Raw genomic sequence first — 24,093 nt, forward strand, 5'->3', positions numbered from 1 at the left:
ATAGCATTTCTGTTGACTTTTTCTAAGCACGTTTGACTCGACATTCGGACTAGTTAGAGTGGGAATCAGAGGGTGCCCTTTTAGGGGTTTAAAGCCCACATGATTACCAACATATAACTACCTTTGATTCGACAAACCACTGGACCATTTGTGATTTATCGTAAAGTCAATCGTTAATTACGACGGATTGACTTTTAAGCTAAACTATGCATAAACTAAGCCACAAAAGGGTTGGCATACTTACAGAAGCTTGGTGCACGACTAAGGATGTTAGAAGAATGCTTGAGAGCTCCATAAATGAACTAGAAGGCAGGTTTGAGGTGTGTTGAACAATGGAACACTACCTTGCCTTTTATAGTGAAAAATTTAGCTCAAGATCATTACAACTCAACCTACAATGGTTCATGGATGATCAGCAGGTGTCCCTGGGTGCTAGGGGACATGTAGAGGGCGCCCATGCTTCAATTAATGCATCAATGATCGTTCACAAGCTCAAACATTGAATCTGTCCAAACTTTCTGCATCTGGGACCTTCACGCGGCCCGCATTAGGATTCAAGCGACTCAGACGCGGGCCGCCTGAATCTTTAAGTCAGAAAACAAATCTGCAGGTGGCGCGCGGCCCGCATTAAATCATGCATATCTCTGACGCGGCCCGCATTGGGCTTGTTTTTCAAGATTTTCATATCTTTTGTAATGATTAATCTGACCTTTCGGTTTTGAAGGGGTAACTTTGCGATTTGGCCCTCGATTATTTACAATTAAGGGCCTCGTGACCTTTACCCGCATTGTTAAGTCCCCGGTTAGTTTAATTACTATCCGAAAAGCCTTAACTTTTATTGTTGACGCCCCTCTTATACGAATTTGATCATAACTTTCTCGTTTTAAAACGGAACTTCGCGGAATTTATATCGTATATTCCAGTGAGCGTATTTTACTGTTACAAAGCCTCGGGTTTGTCAAAGGGTCACTCAGAGGTATAAATTAAACATGTTGACACAATTAACCCCTGTAGTTTGTAATCTCTCACTTTCTTCCGCATTTCGCTCCGTACGATCCATGATTCATTCGTTTGAAGGTACGAGCATCATTTAGGGTTACTATACCGTATATTTACCCTTTGTTGACATTTTCAACCCTCGAATTTACATACTTTCAAGGTTTGTCAACTTTAGTCCTTTATTTATTATTTAATGCCACGTGTAAACTCAAGACACGTGTCAGCACTTTATTGGATACAAAATTTCGAGGTGTTACAAAAGAACAGGAATGAAATATGTTTTTCAATCTTGCTTTTCCTAAATTGACAGATGCTAGAATAAGCAAAAGATGAGTCACTAAACCATGTGATTTGTCTCTTATCTCAAACGGAGCAAATAGGTAGTTAATTACAACTATTATTGTAATAATAATAATCTTTGTTGCACCGGTTATTTAATAAAAGTTGTGTTAAGAGGACTTGTTTAACGTTTTCACCTGGTACTCAACCCCATTTGAGTTGTGGTTATCATAATTGTGCATAAAACTCCTAAATGCATGTTATTAATGTGATAATATTGTCTTTAATTATCACACTTAGTGCATTATTTATTTACAAAAGGTTTATAAATATGGATGAAAAACTATTAGTATACAAACCCTATTTCAACTGACTCAGTTTGTTTATGTTAAAAATTGAAGAGTCATGACTTTTTGACTCTTCACTCAAACCCATTTGGGTTGTGTTTTACATAGTTAATTCTTCATTTTTTTGTTCCACTTGACTGCATTGTTTCTAATTTTTCCAGCTGACATTTATGTATTAATGTTATTTAAATAATTGTTTAATTTTGTAAAATGTTATGTGTAGGTGGCATTTTGGCTCACCAGATTGACTTCTACTGATTGTTACGGGTGCTCATCAGACAGTACCAACACCGGAAGATTAAAATATCAAATCGAGGAGAACCAAACCTATCTAAATGAGTTCCATTTAAGACTGTAACGATTTGCGTTTTGGATTTCCTAATTCTCACAAGGAGTGTAATAGTTTTTTAGCGTTATCAGGGAAATGACCACCATACCTACCTAATATATTTTTTTTGTTTTGCTACTTATCTTTACTTTGCTTTCATAATTAAGTTGGTGTCGAATTTTGGGTGCAGGCCATGGATACTGAAGACAAGGAGAGCAAATAACTAATTGGACATAGAGTTTTTGTTATTACTGGTATGCTAAGATTGAGACAAAGTTAAACTTTTATGGTAAATGAACTAATACATATATTTGGAAAACTATTGGAGTTATGTGTTTTTTAATTGTTGTTTTATAGAGAGGCATGAGTGTAGCAGGTGGTTTGAGTGCGAAAATCTGGTGGCAGATCAGTTGTTAGTGGTTGTGGGCGGTGGTGATTGTTAGCCATACCATTGTGGTGATTAAGAAAAAGAGGGATGGTTTTCAACAACCGGTGAGCCATTTGTAGTAAAGGAGGATGATTGCCAGTTTCATTCCAAGGTAAGTGTTTACTTTTTTTTTTTTGTAAATACAGGTGTAAGTAAACTGGCAACTCACATGTTTTACTGTTTTTTTGTTATGTGCATTCAAAGGAAATTGGCATCAATATAGATTTTGCAACTTCGACCAGTTAATAATGGGTCGATTATGTTTTATCTTTAATGGGTCGATTTAACAATTAAAAAAGCTAACTCAGATAAAATTACTTTGAGATGGCAGTGGGTCATACTCAGATAAATGGTCATCGGTCACCATCTTAACACCATCTTTGTCGAAAACGTATTGTGAAATGATACAGAGGTGGAATACTAAAATCATTAACTGACCGATGATGGTGATGCTCAGAGGTTGTCCGGTATGCGCCATGCTCTTCTCCTGTTTCTTTGAGTTTTTGGTTAGGTTTGTTGGGTTTTGTGGACATCGATGTGGAACGTTGTTTGGCATGTTAAAGTGTTTTTCATTAAAATTACATTTACATTAAGCGTTTGGAAATCAAAAAGTGGAACGCTCTTGCTCTTTGGGCTTGGGGTACAATTTCTGTCTTTCTACTTTTTTAAGTATGTGTGATTTTTTTCTTAGTTAGTTTGTTGGTTGATGCAGATACTGTCGTCAATAATTGTTCAATATGTAGGAACCACATCATGGATTTTTGTGAGTTCTATATTTTCGTATTATTACTTTCATCAGACTTTGGGTAAAGTGTATCTGGGTATGACTTATTGATTATGTAAGGGTAAAATAAATTTAGGAGTTGCTGCAACAAAACAGACTCTGATTTATTTTTACCTCAATTCACATCTAAACATTGTATAATCTGAATTTTCAAACACCTAGAGGCTCAAAACAAACTTTCAAATCACATAATTGCTTTAAACACAACACTAAATACCCCCTAAATCACAATTGATAGTTGGTTTTAATAGTTGAAAGCAATGGAACTCTTGACACTCAATAGGTCATCTGTTATCATATTGGTCTTTTAAAACCATAATTTTGTAATTCTTTAAAACTCACTGTTGATTTCGAGCTTAATGTAGTCGTTTTGGAGTAATGGATTCAGTACTGATTTTCTAGATTTTATCTTCATGTTCATGTAATTTAAACTCATATGGAAGTTGATTTTGTTCGTTAGTCATCTTTTTTTTATTGTCGGGTTCATAATATAATTTCTAAAGAATTATATGGGTTTTGATTTATCCATGAGCTAATATTAATTGAGTTGTTGAGATTCGATGGGTTTAGATTTTTTCATGATCTAAAATTAATGGTTGGATGATATGGACTACTAATAGATAATTGCAACTTGAAGTTGTAATGACCAGCATTTAGTGTTTGGATAACATATTATGCTTCAGATTATTTTATTTGGTTATTCAGAGGTTAAGGAATCATTTTCTTACATGCTGCAAGTCTACAACAAAACTAAAAGAGTTATCTATTCTTACATCATATAATCGGAGGAAGGAGATACACAAGATGGTTCATGAAGAGTATGCAATGGGCCACCATAGCCATAGGTATGTAGTTATTCTTCTTTTTTATGTTAATTTTCCTCCGGTGCATCCTTTATACATCATTCGGACTTCACATAGGAATTGTGTAGTCTGCTATATATGTGCATTGAAGGGTGGGTCGAGTAACATTTCCAAACTGTTAGTTTTTTTATCTCACATGGGAAAAAACAAATTGCGACAAGGTCAGTGTTTTGAAGATTTTTTTTCTTAACAAGTTGACCCGTTGATTAATGTTTAAGAATGGCGAAGGCCGCAATTTGTTATCCATTTACCTATGAATGGGTCATTTGGTTATTGTTATTTCAAGTGGGTCAATGGGTTAAGTGAAAATTAAGTTACCTAAATGGGAATGGGTCAAACGGATTGAAAGTGGCCTGATAATGCTTTTGATGGATTGATATTGTTGGATCTTTAGCTTCAAAATGGAGAGACGCGTCGTCTGGTAATCATGTTGAGACTAAAAGCCCTTGTGTTCCGGTAATATTTTTGTACATATTTAAGCATTTTAGGAGATATGAGTGCTTTATTAATAATCGACTCGTGTTATGTCTTTTTATAAAATGCATTCTAAGTTGACTTTCTTGTAGTTGACTCCATGTGCTGATTATCTAATTTAATGATAGTATTGACGTTATCTTCAACTGGGATAATATTATTATAACCACCCAACAAAAGAATTATGTCATATATACTCATTTGCATACATATAAAGCTTAAGGAAAATGAGAAGGGTGAAATTATCATATTATAAATTTTATTAGTTGCCCCGTTTTTATTATGAAGCTAATATCGATTAATGTTATAAATGTATATTGTGGAAACAGTTTACAGGTTAATGGATGAAAAGAAGCTCCATATTTTCAAGGCTACACATCTGCTCTTAGGGGATTCTTTGGCTGCAATTTTTTTTTTATAAAACCATTTGATGTAACTAGGAGTGCAAACGAGCCGAGCGGCTCGCGATCTACTCGAGATCGGCTCGAGAAAAAGCTCGAAACGAGCCGAGCCGTATCGAGCCCGAGCCGAGCTTGAGCCTCAAAACAAAGCTCGTTTGTTTATCGAGCCCGAGCTCGAGCCTCATATGTGAAGCCCGTTAGGCTCGTCGAGCCTTATCGAGCCTTAGTGTAAACGAGCCGAGCTTATTTAAACTTGTTTACAAGCCGACCTCGAACCTAAAAATAAGCTTATTTAGTAAACGAGCCCGAGCCCGAGCTTTACTTATCGAGCTCGCAAGCCTAAAAAGTCTATTATTTATATTATTTTTTTTAATATACTAATTAATAGATAATAAACGAGCCGAGCCCGAGCCGAGCTCGAGCTTGATAAAATACAAACGAGTCGAGCTCGAGCTTTGAAAACAAAGCTCGAATCGAGCTTTAAAACAAAGCTCGAATCGAGCCGAGCTCGAGCTCGAGCCTGGCGAGCTCGGGCTTGGCTCGGCTCGGCTCGTTTGCACCCCTAGATGTAACATAATTACTATTAATTATACCTAAATATGCAATTTGATGCTTTTATATAAAAGTGGGAAAAGCGGGGTTGTGATTTAATGTGGACATTTTTTATTAGGTAAGAGTTAACTACTTTTATGTAAAAGTGGGAAAAGCGGGTTTGTGATTTAAATCCAATTTATTTTTTTTTTTGTAGATTTAATACAACATTTCTTTCATTTCAAAAAATTATTTATAGACGTATACATGATAATTAATATGAAATGTAATCGTTAATTAATTTTTATAAGATCTTATTTATCTTAATATTAGAACAAACCTGTAATAAAGTATTTACGTATTAAAGTATACATTTTTTGTTGTTTAGCCATCCGTGTATTACACGGGGACTTAGACTAGTCTATCTATATCTATATACTATATATAAACATTTCCCATGTACAAAATAGTAAATTAACACTCATTTTTTTTAAGATGACAGACTAAAAATCTAGACAAAACCCACTAATTTTACAATTTTCTTCCAATTCTACCCCTCTACCCTTTTATCTATACTAGGTTTCTTCCAATTCTACCCCTCTACCCTTTTATCTATACTATACTAGGTTTCAGTGATTTCGTGCTTGATTATTGATGATTGTAACAGAAGATTCAATGTTGGGTGAAAATTGAAGACGCCATAGGAATTCTCAAGCTAATATCCCCCATTTTTGTCCCCTGTTTCCAAACATGCCCCCCTTAAAACCCATCGTGCCTTCCGTCTTCCATTGCAAATGAAGAGTCGCATTCCGGCGGTTTCCATCACCCCCTCTATGCTATAATTCTTTGAACTCAATTGAACGGTAAAACATATCCCATATTATCGATGAGAGAGAGAGAGAAACGTCAGAGAGAAGAATTGGGGAAAATCGGCGAGGATAAAAGGAATCACCAGCGAGCGACTATTCTGACCACTAGGTTGTACCGGTGGAGAGCCTAGGTTGAGGCGAATCACCGGCAACGATTTCAGCACCAGATGGTATCTTCTTTTTACTCACACTTTCTTGAAACATTCTTCAGTCGTCACTGTTTTCTTTCAATATGAATTGGGTTTCTTTTTTTTTTTTTTTTTCTTGAAGATGAAGATCATATCTTGTTTCTATATGTTGTTGTTGTTGTTGTTAATCTTGTTTTATTACATTTATGCTGCTAGATATTGGTGTAGGAGATTTTTGCTCTTTAGGGTTTAAATATACTGTTTATAAGCAACTAAAAGTTTTGAACTTATGTTGCTGCTTTGCTGAAGAACTCATCTTTGGATTCTCAAAGGATTTCTGATTGAAACTCAAGATGGGTTCTGATTTTTATGTGAAGTGGTTCCTCAATTTTAGTTGCCACTACTTTTTGTATATTTCAGTGTTAATTTTGCAAGAATTTGACTTGAAAAATGAATTTCATATCTGGTTTGTTACTTGATACTAGGTGGTATTCTTGAAACTTCAAGTTGAAGATTTTTGAAAAACCACATCTTAAGAAATCAGCTAGGCTTTTGTTGAGTTTTAAAATAGGGTTTAAATCAAAGCAGATTTTGTAATTTCTTGATGTTAAATTACTAATTTTAATTGGGTTTTTGATCTTTTTAGGTTCAAGTCAACTTATGAGCCGAATTCTGAGTATCTTGATGATGACGATAGTAGCTTTGAAGGTGACGGGGAAGAAACTACAGGTAAGGTCCCAAATCTTGAAACAGGAGCTGAAAATAGTGTTGACATAGAGTGTAAACAATCACTCAATATTGAAGATTACGGCCCGTTTCTTCCTTGCGCTTAGAAAATGGTGCCCGGATCTCCAACTGAGAGGGAGTTTCGAGTCTTCATACGCAACAACGTCTTAGTTGGAATCTCCCAACGGGAAGTCAACACGTTTTACCCGATTCTGACCGAGAAGAAGCATGATATGGAAAAGGTGATAGACGAGTTTTATATGGACAAGGTGAGCATGGGATTTGAGTCGGAAAGTTACACGCTTGATGTTTATGTTCGAAAGGATATGAAAGTCAAGCTTTTGGATTTCAATCCGTGGTGTGAGATTACGTTGCCATTGCTGTTCACATGGGCGGAACTGGAATCGGAGCAGTTGATGAGGGAACCAGAGTTTAGGATTGTGGAGAGCCAATTTGGGGTGAGACCGGGGTTGAAAACTGCGGTTCCATATGGTTATCTGGATACAAGTGAAGGGAGTGGTTGGGGCATTATTTGTGTCTTCCACTACACATGATCTTAGAATTTATATATAAAAAAAAAAAAAAAAAACTCAACTACAACTCTAAGTAATATGCAATTCGTTTTTAACTTAGGCAACCATCGTCATTCTCGCTAACTCTAACGCCACTTGCGCTCAATGTCACAAATTGAGGAGAAATTAGAGGTAAAACTACGTGAGTGTGAACCTCGCTCGGGAACAATGCCGCCATTCCCTCGGTGACCCAAATCGGGGTGTGAGGAGCGAGTTGTGTTCACCGATTGAGATTTGTAATTTTTGACCGTTTTTTATATTAAAACGGCTATATAGCCGTTATATATTTAAAAAAAATTTCCTAAACCCTATAAATACTAACCCACTTCAATATTTTATTTTTCAAACCCAAAACAACTCCAACTACATTATTCTCCTAAACCCTTCAACTCATCTAATTTTTTACCCAATCTTAAAAAAAATGGATTCCGAGTTCCCGTCTTCGATGATACTGCTTTTAGCAAGCTCATTGACGAAGAAACGCATTGGAGACTAAAACACGATCTCGTTAAGCATCTCGAACGTTTAGATCTACCTCACCTTAAAGCGAATTCCGACGACGAGTAGTTTGTTTTTTTTATTTTTCTAGTTTGAATGTAATTTTTATTTTTAATTTATGAAATATCTTTTCTTAAATTGTATTTAATTTTTATTAATATTTGTTTAATTTATAATACATGCATAATTACAACAAATAAAAAAACAAAAAAAAAACAAGCCCCCAAGAGAGGAGTGTCGCCATCAAATTGAGGGTGTGGGGGGAGTTAAGTGGGGAGTTGACGTGGCGCGTGCTGATTGTCTGTGGGTAAGAGAGGTCACTCCCCACTTAGAGGAGTGTCCCTTACACCCTAAAGACGTAAATACGTGTGACTATTGTATTTATTTTATTTTGATAACATAGGTTTTGTATTCGTGTAAGGGTAGACGGGTCGACGTGGTAAAGCATGCGATGAGGGGAACTACGACACGGGGAGAGTGCCGCCATCACCAGAATGTCGTGCGGTGAGGCTTTTTGCGGTGAACACTTGCCGCATGCGGTGAAGGTGTGGGAGGGGAATAAAGGTGGGGCTCACTAGTTGGGATGAGATCGGTACGATATCGGTACATACCGCAAATACCGTTATCAAAATTTAGGAAATGTGGATACCGATTACCGTACCGTATTTATAGATTCGGTACAGGTATGGTGCCGGTATTTCGGTACTTTACCACATTGGTACCGCTTTGGTGTCATCAATTGTTTTACCTAAAAATATTTCATGTGCAACCCATCCATTATTAACTGAACTAGAGTAATATTTAGAAGAATGTAAACAAAAGGTAAACATATTAAGAGGGTGTTTGGGATTACGTTTTGAAGTGATTATTTGATTATTGCGTTTGTAAAACATAAATAATCTAAAAAAGTGTTTGGATGAAAAAAGTGATTATTTGCCTTCAAAACGCAGTTTTGGAGAAGCATGTACCTACATGTTTTTTCAAAACGCAACGCAAAATCTATTTTGAAAACGCATAATCTATTTTGAAAACGCAACACCAAACACCCCCTAAGTAGTCAAAAAAATCAAAAGGTAAACATCCATGGGTTCGACTTTTAAAATCCAAATTCCAAGATGTCTAAAAATATCATAATTGATTAAAAATAACCAAACAAAAGAAATTTGATATTGGTTTTTGTAAAATAACAAGTTGACGATACCCGCGCGTTGCGACGGGATGTTGATAAACAAAGTTTTTAATTAGTATCAAATGTGTGGAATATGCGTTGCTATTAATTAGTATCAAATTATTATTATTATTATTATTATTATTATTATTATTATTATTATTATTATTATTATTATTATTATTATGTAGTCTATATAATAATCTCTTGTACTTGTAATGCTTAATACCTCAACGAAAATATCCTAGTTGCCATCCGTGGACGTAGATCAGTTTAGACCGAACCACGTAAATCGTTGTGTTCATTATTGCTTTCGCGTATCGTATTTCGGTTTATGTGTGTGCTCGATCCTAACAAAAAGACAATTAACATCATTTTAAACCTTTATGAAATTGTTTGTGCTGACGACCCTTATTGCTAGAGCCTTCAGCTTGCTTGTTAATATACTTATTATCATGTTTTATGAGTGTTAAAACAGGTTACACACCATCTATATTACTGATTATGCAAGAAATCGCAAAATAGCATTTCTGTTGACTTTTTCTAAGCACGTTTGACTCGACATTCGGACTAGTTAGAGTGGGAATCAGAGGGTGCCCTTTTAGGGGTTTAAAGCCCACATGATTACCAACATATAACTACCTTTGATTCGACAAACCACTGGACCATTTGTGATTTATCGTAAAGTCAATCGTTAATTACGACGGATTGACTTTTAAGCTAAACTATGCATAAACTAAGCCACAAAAGGGTTGGCATACTTACAGAAGCTTGGTGCACGACTAAGGATGTTAGAAGAATGCTTGAGAGCTCCATAAATGAACTAGAAGGCAGGTTTGAGGTGTGTTGAACAATGGAACACTACCTTGCCTTTTATAGTGAAAAATTTAGCTCAAGATCATTACAACTCAACCTACAATGGTTCATGGATGATCAGCAGGTGTCCCTGGGTGCTAGGGGACATGTAGAGGGCGCCCATGCTTCAATTAATGCATCAATGATCGTTCACAAGCTCAAACATTGAATCTGTCCAAACTTTCTGCATCTGGGACCTTCACGCGGCCCGCATTAGGATTCAAGCGACTCAGACGCGGGCCGCCTGAATCTTTAAGTCAGAAAACAAATCTGCAGGTGGCGCGCGGCCCGCATTAAATCATGCATATCTCTGACGCGGCCCGCATTGGGCTTGTTTTTCAAGATTTTCATATCTTTTGTAATGATTAATCTGACCTTTCGGTTTTGAAGGGGTAACTTTGCGATTTGGCCCTCGATTATTTACAATTAAGGGCCTCGTGACCTTTACCCGCATTGTTAAGTCCCCGGTTAGTTTAATTACTATCCGAAAAGCCTTAACTTTTATTGTTGACGCCCCTCTTATACGAATTTGATCATAACTTTCTCGTTTTAAAACGGAACTTCGCGGAATTTATATCGTATATTCCAGTGAGCGTATTTTACTGTTACAAAGCCTCGGGTTTGTCAAAGGGTCACTCAGAGGTATAAATTAAACATGTTGACACAATTAACCCCTGTAGTTTGTAATCTCTCACTTTCTTCCGCATTTCGCTCCGTACGATCCATGATTCATTCGTTTGAAGGTACGAGCATCATTTAGGGTTACTATACCGTATATTTACCCTTTGTTGACATTTTCAACCCTCGAATTTACATACTTTCAAGGTTTGTCAACTTTAGTCCTTTATTTATTATTTAATGCCACGTGTAAACTCAAGACACGTGTCAGCACTTTATTGGATACAAAATTTCGAGGTGTTACAAAAGAACAGGAATGAAATATGTTTTTCAATCTTGCTTTTCCTAAATTGACAGATGCTAGAATAAGCAAAAGATGAGTCACTAAACCATGTGATTTGTCTCTTATCTCAAACGGAGCAAATAGGTAGTTAATTACAACTATTATTGTAATAATAATAATCTTTGTTGCACCGGTTATTTAATAAAAGTTGTGTTAAGAGGACTTGTTTAACGTTTTCACCTGGTACTCAACCCCATTTGAGTTGTGGTTATCATAATTGTGCATAAAACTCCTAAATGCATGTTATTAATGTGATAATATTGTCTTTAATTATCACACTTAGTGCATTATTTATTTACAAAAGGTTTATAAATATGGATGAAAAACTATTAGTATACAAACCCTATTTCAACTGACTCAGTTTGTTTATGTTAAAAATTGAAGAGTCATGACTTTTTGACTCTTCACTCAAACCCATTTGGGTTGTGTTTTACATAGTTAATTCTTCATTTTTTTGTTCCACTTGACTGCATTGTTTCTAATTTTTCCAGCTGACATTTATGTATTAATGTTATTTAAATAATTGTTTAATTTTGTAAAATGTTATGTGTAGGTGGCATTTTGGCTCACCAGATTGACTTCTACTGATTGTTACGGGTGCTCATCAGACAGTACCAACACCGGAAGATTAAAATATCAAATCGAGGAGAACCAAACCTATCTAAATGAGTTCCATTTAAGACTGTAACGATTTGCGTTTTGGATTTCCTAATTCTCACAAGGAGTGTAATAGTTTTTTAGCGTTATCAGGGAAATGACCACCATACCTACCTAATATATTTTTTTTGTTTTGCTACTTATCTTTACTTTGCTTTCATAATTAAGTTGGTGTCGAATTTTGGGTGCAGGCCATGGATACTGAAGACAAGGAGAGCAAATAACTAATTGGACATAGAGTTTTTGTTATTACTGGTATGCTAAGATTGAGACAAAGTTAAACTTTTATGGTAAATGAACTAATACATATATTTGGAAAACTATTGGAGTTATGTGTTTTTTAATTGTTGTTTTATAGAGAGGCATGAGTGTAGCAGGTGGTTTGAGTGCGAAAATCTGGTGGCAGATCAGTTGTTAGTGGTTGTGGGCGGTGGTGATTGTTAGCCATACCATTGTGGTGATTAAGAAAAAGAGGGATGGTTTTCAACAACCGGTGAGCCATTTGTAGTAAAGGAGGATGATTGCCAGTTTCATTCCAAGGTAAGTGTTTACTTTTTTTTTTTTGTAAATACAGGTGTAAGTAAACTGGCAACTCACATGTTTTACTGTTTTTTTGTTATGTGCATTCAAAGGAAATTGGCATCAATATAGATTTTGCAACTTCGACCAGTTAATAATGGGTCGATTATGTTTTATCTTTAATGGGTCGATTTAACAATTAAAAAAGCTAACTCAGATAAAATTACTTTGAGATGGCAGTGGGTCATACTCAGATAAATGGTCATCGGTCACCATCTTAACACCATCTTTGTCGAAAACGTATTGTGAAATGATACAGAGGTGGAATACTAAAATCATTAACTGACCGATGATGGTGATGCTCAGAGGTTGTCCGGTATGCGCCATGCTCTTCTCCTGTTTCTTTGAGTTTTTGGTTAGGTTTGTTGGGTTTTGTGGACATCGATGTGGAACGTTGTTTGGCATGTTAAAGTGTTTTTCATTAAAATTACATTTACATTAAGCGTTTGGAAATCAAAAAGTGGAACGCTCTTGCTCTTTGGGCTTGGGGTACAATTTCTGTCTTTCTACTTTTTTAAGTATGTGTGATTTTTTTCTTAGTTAGTTTGTTGGTTGATGCAGATACTGTCGTCAATAATTGTTCAATATGTAGGAACCACATCATGGATTTTTGTGAGTTCTATATTTTCGTATTATTACTTTCATCAGACTTTGGGTAAAGTGTATCTGGGTATGACTTATTGATTATGTAAGGGTAAAATAAATTTAGGAGTTGCTGCAACAAAACAGACTCTGATTTATTTTTACCTCAATTCACATCTAAACATTGTATAATCTGAATTTTCAAACACCTAGAGGCTCAAAACAAACTTTCAAATCACATAATTGCTTTAAACACAACACTAAATACCCCCTAAATCACAATTGATAGTTGGTTTTAATAGTTGAAAGCAATGGAACTCTTGACACTCAATAGGTCATCTGTTATCATATTGGTCTTTTAAAACCATAATTTTGTAATTCTTTAAAACTCACTGTTGATTTCGAGCTTAATGTAGTCGTTTTGGAGTAATGGATTCAGTACTGATTTTCTAGATTTTATCTTCATGTTCATGTAATTTAAACTCATATGGAAGTTGATTTTGTTCGTTAGTCATCTTTTTTTTATTGTCGGGTTCATAATATAATTTCTAAAGAATTATATGGGTTTTGATTTATCCATGAGCTAATATTAATTGAGTTGTTGAGATTCGATGGGTTTAGATTTTTTCATGATCTAAAATTAATGGTTGGATGATATGGACTACTAATAGATAATTGCAACTTGAAGTTGTAATGACCAGCATTTAGTGTTTGGATAACATATTATGCTTCAGATTATTTTATTTGGTTATTCAGAGGTTAAGGAATCATTTTCTTACATGCTGCAAGTCTACAACAAAACTAAAAGAGTTATCTATTCTTACATCATATAATCGGAGGAAGGAGATACACAAGATGGTTCATGAAGAGTATGCAATGGGCCACCATAGCCATAGGTATGTAGTTATTCTTCTTTTTTATGTTAATTTTCCTCCGGTGCATCCTTTATACATCATTCGGACTTCACATAGGAATTGTGTAGTCTGCTATATATGTGCATTGAAGGGTGGGTCGAGTAACATTTCCAAACTGTTAGTTTTTTTATCTCACATGGGAAAAAACAAATTGCGACAAGGTCAGTGTTTTGAAGATTTTTTTTCTTAACAAGTTGACCCGTTGATTAATGTTTAAGAATGGCGAAGGCCGCAATTTGTTATCCATTTACCTATGAATGGGTCATTTGGTTATTGTTATTTCAAGTGGGTCAATGGGTTAAGTGAAAATTAAGTTACCTAAATGGGAATGGGTCAAACGGATTGAAAGTGGCCTGATAATGCTTTTGATGGATTGATATTGTTGGATCTTTAGCTTCAAAATGGAGAGACGCGTCGTCTGGTAATCATGTTGAGACTAAAAGCCCTTGTGTTCCGGTAATATTTTTGTACATATTTAAGCATTTTAGGAGATATGAGTGCTTTATTAATAATCGACTCGTGTTATGTCTTTTTATAAAATGCATTCTAAGTTGACTTTCTTGTAGTTGACTCCATGTGCTGATTATCTAATTTAATGATAGTATTGACGTTATCTTCAACTGGGATAATATTATTATAACCACCCAACAAAAGAATTATGTCATATATACTCATTTGCATACATATAAAGCTTAAGGAAAATGAGAAGGGTGAAATTATCATATTATAAATTTTATTAGTTGCCCCGTTTTTATTATGAAGCTAATATCGATTAATGTTATAAATGTATATTGTGGAAACAGTTTACAGGTTAATGGATGAAAAGAAGCTCCATATTTTCAAGGCTACACATCTGCTCTTAGGGGATTCTTTGGCTGCAATTTTTTTTTTATAAAACCATTTGATGTAACTAGGAGTGCAAACGAGCCGAGCGGCTCGCGATCTACTCGAGATCGGCTCGAGAAAAAGCTCGAAACGAGCCGAGCCGTATCGAGCCCGAGCCGAGCTTGAGCCTCAAAACAAAGCTCGTTTGTTTATCGAGCCCGAGCTCGAGCCTCATATGTGAAGCCCGTTAGGCTCGTCGAGCCTTATCGAGCCTTAGTGTAAACGAGCCGAGCTTATTTAAACTTGTTTACAAGCCGACCTCGAACCTAAAAATAAGCTTATTTAGTAAACGAGCCCGAGCCCGAGCTTTACTTATCGAGCTCGCAAGCCTAAAAAGTCTATTATTTATATTATTTTTTTTTTAATATACTAATTAATAGATAATAAACGAGCCGAGCCCGAGCCGAGCTCGAGCTTGATAAAATACAAACGAGTCGAGCTCGAGCTTTGAAAACAAAGCTCGAATCGAGCTTTGAAAACAAAGCTCGAATCGAGCCGAGCTCGAGCTCGAGCCTGGCGAGCTCGGGCTCGGCTCGGCTCGTTTGCACCCCTAGATGTAACATAATTACTATTAATTATACCTAAATATGCAATTTGATGCTTTTATATAAAAGTGGGAAAAGCGGGGTTGTGATTTAATGTGGACATTTTTTATTAGGTAAGAGTTAACTACTTTTATGTAAAAGTGGGAAAAGCGGGTTTGTGATTTAAATCCAATTTATTTATTTTTTTTGTAGATTTAATACAACATTTCTTTCATTTCAAAAAATTATTTATAGACGTATACATGATAATTAATATGAAATGTAATCGTTAATTAATTTTTATAAGATCTTATTTATCTTAATATTAGAACAAACCTGTAATAAAGTATTTACGTATTAAAGTATACATTTTTTGTTGTTTAGCCATCCGTGTATTACACGGGGACTTAGACTAGTCTATCTATATCTATATACTATATATAAACATTTCCCATGTACAAAATAGTAAATTAACACTCATTTTTTTTAAGATGACAGACTAAAAATCTAGACAAAACCCACTAATTTTACAATTTTCTTCCAATTCTACCCCTCTACCCTTTTATCTATACTAGGTTTCTTCCAATTCTACCCCTCTACCCTTTTATCTATACTATACTAGGTTTCAGTGATTTCGTGCTTGATTATTGATGATTGTAACAGAAGATTCAATGTTGGGTGAAAATTGAAGACGCCATAGGAATTCTCAAGCTAATATCCCCCATTTTTGTCCCCTGTTTCCAAACATGCCCCCCTTAAAACCCATCGTGCCTTCCGTCTTCCATTGCAAATGAAGAGTCGCATTCCGGCGGTTTCCATCACCCCCTCTATGCTATAATTCTTTGAACTCAATTGAACGGTAAAACATATCCCATATTATCGATGAGAGAGAGAGAGAAACGTCAGAGAGAAGAATTGGGGAAAATCGGCGAGGATAAAAGGAATCACCAGCGAGCGACTATTCTGACCACTAGGTTGTACCGGTGGAGAGCCTAGGTTGAGGCGAATCACCGGCAACGATTTCAGCACCAGATGGTATCTTCTTTTTACTCACACTTTCTTGAAACATTCTTCAGTCGTCACTGTTTTCTTTCAATATGAATTGGGTTTCTTTTTTTTTTTTTTTTTCTTGAAGATGAAGATCATATCTTGTTTCTATATGTTGTTGTTGTTGTTGTTAATCTTGTTTTATTACATTTATGCTGCTAGATATTGGTGTAGGAGATTTTTGCTCTTTAGGGTTTAAATATACTGTTTATAAGCAACTAAAAGTTTTGAACTTATGTTGCTGCTTTGCTGAAGAACTCATCTTTGGATTCTCAAAGGATTTCTGATTGAAACTCAAGATGGGTTCTGATTTTTATGTGAAGTGGTTCCTCAATTTTAGTTGCCACTACTTTTTGTATATTTCAGTGTTAATTTTGCAAGAATTTGACTTGAAAAATGAATTTCATATCTGGTTTGTTACTTGATACTAGGTGGTATTCTTGAAACTTCAAGTTGAAGATTTTTGAAAAACCACATCTTAAGAAATCAGCTAGGCTTTTGTTGAGTTTTAAAATAGGGTTTAAATCAAAGCAGATTTTGTAATTTCTTGATGTTAAATTACTAATTTTAATTGGGTTTTTGATCTTTTTAGGTTCAAGTCAACTTATGAGCCGAATTCTGAGTATCTTGATGATGACGATAGTAGCTTTGAAGGTGACGGGGAAGAAACTACAGGTAAGGTCCCAAATCTTGAAACAGGAGCTGAAAATAGTGTTGACATAGAGTGTAAACAATCACTCAATATTGAAGATTACGGCCCGTTTCTTCCTTGCGCTTAGAAAATGGTGCCCGGATCTCCAACTGAGAGGGAGTTTCGAGTCTTCATACGCAACAACGTCTTAGTTGGAATCTCCCAACGGGAAGTCAACACGTTTTACCCGATTCTGACCGAGAAGAAGCATGATATGGAAAAGGTGATAGACGAGTTTTATATGGACAAGGTGAGCATGGGATTTGAGTCGGAAAGTTACACGCTTGATGTTTATGTTCGAAAGGATATGAAAGTCAAGCTTTTGGATTTCAATCCGTGGTGTGAGATTACGTTGCCATTGCTGTTCACATGGGCGGAACTGGAATCGGAGCAGTTGATGAGGGAACCAGAGTTTAGGATTGTGGAGAGCCAATTTGGGGTGAGACCGGGGTTGAAAACTGCGGTTCCATATGGTTATCTGGATACAAGTGAAGGGAGTGGTTGGGGCATTATTTGTGTCTTCCACTACACATGATCTTAGAATTTATATATAAAAAAAAAAAAAAAAAAACTCAACTACAACTCTAAGTAATATGCAATTCGTTTTTAACTTAGGCAACCATCGTCATTCTCGCTAACTCTAACGCCACTTGCGCTCAATGTCACAAATTGAGGAGAAATTAGAGGTAAAACTACGGGAAGTTAATGGCGCCGCCAAGGATAATCCGTGTATACGAGGATAGCATGACGAAAGTGATTTTACCGATTCACGAGGAATCTTTACAATGCATCCATGAAGCTTCAAGAGCCGAATCTCTGAAATCTTTTGACGAACAACATTTTGGCCGTCACCATGCCAAGAAATCTGTTGAAGCACTCGATGAAGATATTGAAAAGGTAAAAATGTGAGCATTTAGTGCACTCAGTCTTTACTAGATTTCTTTTAAATATGGTAAATTAAGTTCTAAATATTAATATTTTTTTGGCAGATGTTTAAGAATTTTATGATGGCAAACCAATATCAGTCGTCAAAACTGTGTGAGGCACTGCATATAAAGTGCGAGGACCAAATGGACCAACTTCAAGTACTCAGACTACTGTCCATGGCCAAGTTCAATGCAACCAAAGTTTTGGAAAAGAGTGCGTTGGGCCATCTAAAACCATATATGCTTTTTGTCTTCAACATTCTCGGTATCAATAAACTATCGTCGTTTCATTCGTAAAGACATCTGTTTAAGGTGACTGGACCACTTTTTGTGAATGTGCAGATGATGGGAAAGTCGAAGTCATCGTTTATAAAGGAATACAATCACAGGCTATTTAATTGGTTGGTGGCCTTTTCACTTGTAATGGTGATCGTGGGTCGTTTTATCATAAAGTTCGAGTCAACCCCAACACGACCCGTTTAACCTTGCAAAAGAATGATAAGATTTTTATGTATAACTTGCTGCTTAAATTTGATTCACTGATCTGTTAAATTCGTGACATTACATCTTACTTGAGTAGGTTTTATGCTTTAATATCCTATTTATGTTAAATTTTAGGAAATTGACATTTTGTTTTAGGAGTGAACTATACAACATTTTGCTGGTAATTCTGTTGCTATTTTGATATTTTTTTCAACGTTTACTAAGTAATTAATTTAATAAATTTGTTGATTTGTGCAACAGAAAGCAAACATAGATTATTAAAACTTTTTTATATTGGTTTCGCCTTAGTATATTCTATTACATAATAGTTAATCCATAAGACCATAAAACCATCAAATCTTTCTGTTGTGTTAGAATATGCAAAGAGAGATAACTTTTTTGCTGATGACTTAGGTTTGTAGATTTGTAATTTTTGAGTATTAATAAGCAAAAACGAATAAAAATAATTTTTCTTTTGGGTCAAACGGGTCTCGTTTGGGTAAAAAATATGAAAAACTTTGACTTGATTATCACCGAAGGCATATACCCCTTACAAAAACTATGATCCCGCCGCAACGCGCGGGTTACCTACTAGTTTTATATAGTGTATGTGTATGAGTGTCTTAGGCTTAAATGAATTAAACAAAAACTATATTTATTGCAAGGCACAACTAAAGAACCAACATTAGACCACCCATAGTGGAGGGTTTTGTGCGTTTTTCCCAAGAAAAACGTCCCTCCACGCCCCACACCCGCCCCCTGGGTGTTTTTTTTCAAAAAAAAAAAATTGTCAGAGCGTTCTTTTTTCCACGCCTCTTGTTCAATTCTTTGTTTAATCAAAGGTATCCTTCTTTTTGTTTGGCCAATACCTTTTTTTATTGTTTTTTTTTTATTTAATTCTTTACACTCATTTTAACATAATACCACACAATGCTCACATCCTTACTACACTCATTTTAGAAAAACGCCCCATAATGCCCCATTGCTGACTGAACTGTCACGTGGCGCAAACGCTCCAAGGTTGGGGCATTATATGTGTCTTCCACTACACATGATCTTAGAATTTATATAAAAAAAAAACTCAATTACAACTCTAAGTAATATGCAATTCGTTTTTTACTTAGGCAACCATCGTCATTTTCGCTAACTCTAACGCCACTTGCGCTCAATGTCACAAATTGAGGAGAAATTAGAGGTAAAACTACCGGAAATTAATGGCGCCGCCAAGGATAATCCGTGTGGATTAACGGCTATTTTTTATAATAATCTCTATATATTGCAATTTACTCGATCATTGTTTACCGTAAATCCCTATTGATACTTTGAATCTTTAAATTTTGATATAGTGCTTCCGATTGAGAATGTGCTCGAGAGAATTTCCGATTAAGAATTGGAAGGTGGAAAATAAAACCGATGTTTCTTTATTTTAAAGGGTCCCGACTTTGTACTTCGTTTAGAGCTTTCAAAAACATTACACCACCTGATACATAGTTAAACTCATTGTTGGGTAAGCGAGGTGCTCTATTGGATAACAAAATTGGTTTTTTTTTTAATTGGGATATTATTTTATCTATTTGTGAATTATAGAAGCATTTAAGTATTGGACTTGATGAGTATCCCAACACTAAGGATAAATCAATATAAGTATTAATAAATTATTAATAACCATACTATAAAAACCCTATTATAAGGCATTGTTTCTTTGCTTGCTCCTTGCCCTTACTAAATGTGTTTCTCATGTATTATCCATGACAAAAAGAGAAAGGAAATTTAAAAACAAAGAATCTTTAGGATTGTAGACAAAGGAATTAAACATCTAATATCGAAAGAATCACTTGGGACGAGGTTAAAGAAACCTTATTTTGTCTTCGTCGATGCTTTTTACTATTGCATATAACTTTGGGTATTCTTAGGACGTACTATCAGTAGAGCGAACATTAATAATACAGAAAAATATTAGAAGTTTATGTCCCACTGAGTCATTTTAGGTTATAACAAGTCCATTTACCTACTAAGGATAAGGAATTTTACATCAAATCGTTCTATGTTGTAGATTTCAGATAATGCGAAAAAGTTTTGAAAGGTACAGGTTTTAAATTTGTACATAGAATACAAGGGAGAAGGAACATTGTGGAACATCAAATACCTTTAATACCAGATCTTCCTCTGTGGTAAATGTTTCAGATTCAAGTACAAGTACTGAAGCTACAAGAGGAAATCGAATAAATAAAAGAATGTTAACAATCTATTCTTCGATTATATGGTGGAAATAAAACTCTAAATTATATGCTTAATGGGATATATCAAGTTTTTCTTCACAATTAGATATCAAAACTTCAATATACCGAAGGCACTATGGATTAACTACATCCTACGACAACAAATAACGCATCTCATATTTCTTTTTTCTTTTTCTACTATGAAATTCCTCATATACCCTCTAACACTGACATATGATTGGACTATGATGAAGTATCTGGAGAGTTCTGAGAAGCACATGAAACCTTTAACACATGTATTCGCAAAGAAGACAGGCATGAAGATTGCATGTATCAACCTGCAAAAGCAACAGTGAACACACAGAAAATTGAAGATGGAAGTCATACATACATAAGTACGTATATATAACGGAATAACTCGCCAGATTCATCCGACCGCGGCTAGGGCTTCTGCCATCTCCCTTCTCCCCGATTCACCCACAGGACCTGTCTTTAATGTGTGTTTGAATGGCAATCACCACCTGAGTCTCTGTTGCGTTCCACCAAAAACTGAGCGCCACCACATGAACTTCCAAACCGATATCATAGACAGAGGGATTGAAGCTTTATCTAAGAAGATTATATGAAGACAACTATGAATGTGGAAATGAAGAAAATAAAAGCATATACAAACCAGAGATTGATGGTTTCTTGAAGGGGGAGGTTATTCGATTGAAGGACTCCTGTGATGAATTAACATTTGAGAATGCCAAGCATTCTCTTACACAGTTACACGACGACCGTTTCGACACTTGAGATTCTGGATCTTAAATGCGGAAGTGAGATGATTTTTCAATATTACCCCCAAATGCGTCTTAAAAAATTGTGCACTTTCGTATTCTAGCCGCTCAATAAGGCTTGGACTTATTTGTACATGTTGTTTCAAAACTTATATGTATGACAAAATTACATATCTATTCATCACATTTGCTTTATATAGTTATATATATATATATATATGGGTGTGTTGACGACAATATTCATTTGCGTACTATACGTACGAAATGAAACTACGCATGTTTTAAAACTCAAAACCCTAATCACGCATGTTGAAAAACCATAAACCACGCATGTTGAAAACCATAATCACGCATGAAAATAATCATGCATGTACCAGATTGGTACCATGCCATGACTACCGTATTTAATGCCTTAATTAAAAATAAGACGTGGGAATTAGTCCCTAGAACACCTGATATGCATGTCATTCGTAGTTTGTGGTTATGTCAGCACAAGTTCAGGTCGGATGATACCTTGGAATGATACAAGGCTCGTTTAGTTTGTGATGGTTGTACTCAACAAATAGGAATTGATTGTGGTGAGACATTTAGTCCATTTGTTAAACCAACCACCATTCGGACCGTTTTGACACTTGATTTGTCTCAGTCTTGGTCGATACATCAACTGGACGTTACTAATGCCTTCTTACATGGAAATTTGAGTGAAACAGTATACATGTATCCGCCAATGGGTTTTCGGCATTGTCATTTTCTGGACCATGTGTGTCGACTTTAGAAATCTTTTATGGTTTAAAAGAGGCACCCCAGGCTTGGTATCAAAGCTTTACAGATTTTGTGTTGAATCTTGGTTTTCAGCAAAGTAAGTGTGACAACTCCTTGTTTATTTATCTTCATGATCGTGATATTGCTTACTTGCTTATTTAGGTGGATGATATTCTACTCACCACTTCAAATGAACGATTACGGATCGACATTATGAAGCGCTTGGCTCGTGAGTTTGACATGAAAGATCTTGGGTTCAAAACTCCGTGCTGCTTCTAGTCCTTCATTTGATGGCCCTACACTTTACCGTAGTCATGTTGGTGCCCTTCAATACCTCACATTTACTAGACCTGCCATAAGCTACGCGATTCAGCGGGTATGCATGCACATGCACTCTCCTCGTATAGATCATTGGAATATGTTAAAACGCATCATACGGTATCTGCAGGGAACCACTTCTCTTGGCTTGACTCTTGGACCCTTTACCGAGTTTTCGTTACGCGCATACACAGATGCGGATTGGGCTGGTTGTCCAGATACTCGTCGTTCTACTTTAGGCTACTGTGTATATTTGGGTCCTAATTTATTATCTTGGTCGTCTAAGCGTCAAGCAATCGTCTCTAGATCCAGTGCAGAGGTTGAATACGAGGGTGTTGCAAATGTGGTGGTTGAACTATGTTGGATAAGTAATTTGCTTTTGGAATTACATTGGCCTCTACCTAAGGCCAGCTTAGTTTATTGTGATAACATCAGCGTGGTTTATCTCTCGGGTAATCCAGTTCAACATCAACGTACCAAACACATCAAGCTTGACATACATTTTGTTCATGATTTGGTGCAATGTGGTCACATTCATACCATTCATGTACCGACACGAAAGGACTTTCTCGAGTTTTGTTCGAAGATTTCAAATCCAGTCTCAGCATTCGGCCTCCTCTCGCTTCGACTGTGGGGTGTAATAGATTAGATTATTTATAATAGAGTAAATTTATATTTTAGTCCCTGAGGTTTGTCGCAATTTGCCAATTTAGTCCAAATATATATAATAATGACACTATTTAGACTAAAATGGCAAATTGGGACAAAACTCAGAGACTAAAATGACAATTTACTCTTTATAAAATGTATATTTGTATAGATATATATATGTAAATGGGTTAATGTATATCTCTTCTCAAAATAGAGGAAAGATCTTGTAATATTTATAGGGATTGAGAGATCAATTAGATTCCCAGCTTACATTCTTTCACGGTTTACATTCATTCAGATTCAAGAGCCGGCGAATTCATATATGGACCACCTTGCTTAGGGAAACATGACAAAAATGGCTTAAACTTTAAACGAGCATAACTTGTACTATGATTGGAGTTACGCGACCCACGGGCAAGCAACAGAAATGTCTTAACAAATCAGATCAAGCGGCAAACCACCAACCAGTTGTCGAACACAAATTGTTTGATCTAAGGTCTGGATCGTGTCGATCAAGATTTTCACCCAAGTATTGCATTTTTTGTACTTTTCGATTATAGTTTAATACGCATAAAACTCAAATTAGCAGAATTTATGTTTTTATTATTTATTGTAGTAACTTCAATAATTGTCGTTCACTTTGTAGTTGCCAGATTTAGAAAACTCCTTATAAAATGGGGCATATTTATATACTATTAATTTGAAACATTTGTATGCATATTTGGTTGTAAGTTGAGTTTAAATAGTTGTACCTTAATCAAATATTTGATATAAGTTGTGTTTAAGTGTTTGGTTATAAGTTGTGCTTAAGTGGTTGTACCTTAATCAAATATTGGTTGTAAGTTGTGCTTAAGTGTTGGGTTGTA

General features: G+C 35.6%; 2 protein-coding genes across 7 annotated transcripts; both read left to right on the forward strand.

The window, feature by feature from the left end:
• Positions 1-6,039: 6,039 nt before the first annotated feature.
• LOC110890773 lies at positions 6,040-18,653 on the forward strand. 6 transcript variants are annotated; one of them, XM_022138397.2, is made up of 5 exons: positions 6,040-6,472; positions 7,077-7,860; positions 17,776-17,986; positions 18,079-18,280; positions 18,358-18,653. In XM_022138397.2, exons 3-5 carry the CDS (start codon positions 17,795-17,797, stop codon positions 18,411-18,413), a joined length of 450 nt encoding a protein of 149 aa, XP_021994089.1. In that variant the 5' UTR covers positions 6,040-6,472; positions 7,077-7,860; positions 17,776-17,794; the 3' UTR covers positions 18,414-18,653. The 6 variants fall into 6 exon arrangements, 5 of the variants coding, with proteins under 5 accessions (XP_021994089.1, XP_021994091.1, XP_021994088.1 ...); XM_022138399.2 differs by lacking the exon at positions 6,040-6,472 and adding an exon at positions 6,708-6,851; XM_022138396.2 differs by lacking the exons at positions 6,040-6,472; positions 7,077-7,860 and adding an exon at positions 15,955-16,386 and having other exon boundaries at positions 16,991-17,986.
• Positions 7,267-7,710, forward strand: LOC110888591 (cell division cycle protein 123 homolog). The gene has a single exon (XM_022136111.1). It carries the CDS (start codon positions 7,267-7,269, stop codon positions 7,708-7,710), a length of 444 nt encoding a protein of 147 aa, XP_021991803.1.
• Positions 18,654-24,093: the final 5,440 nt, after the last annotated feature.

Source organism: Helianthus annuus, chromosome 4, assembly GCF_002127325.2.
Source record: "Helianthus annuus cultivar XRQ/B chromosome 4, HanXRQr2.0-SUNRISE, whole genome shotgun sequence".
NCBI classification, from domain to species: Eukaryota; Viridiplantae; Streptophyta; class Magnoliopsida; order Asterales; family Asteraceae; genus Helianthus; species Helianthus annuus.

What these genes read in the sequence shown, in the direction of transcription:
- LOC110888591 (XM_022136111.1), top strand. Translation starts at nt 7,267, where the DNA reads ATGGTGCCCGGATCTCCAACTGAGAGGGAGTTTCGAGTCTTCATACGC.
- LOC110890773 (XM_022138397.2), top strand. Translation starts at nt 17,795, where the DNA reads ATGGCGCCGCCAAGGATAATCCGTGTATACGAGGATAGCATGACGAAA. An exon ending in TCGATGAAGATATTGAAAAG is followed by an intron (nt 17,987 to 18,078) that starts GTAAAAATGTGA and finishes TTTTTTTGGCAG; the next exon opens with ATGTTTAAGAATTTTATGAT. An exon ending in TTTTGTCTTCAACATTCTCG is followed by an intron (nt 18,281 to 18,357) that starts GTATCAATAAAC and finishes GTGAATGTGCAG; the next exon opens with ATGATGGGAAAGTCGAAGTC.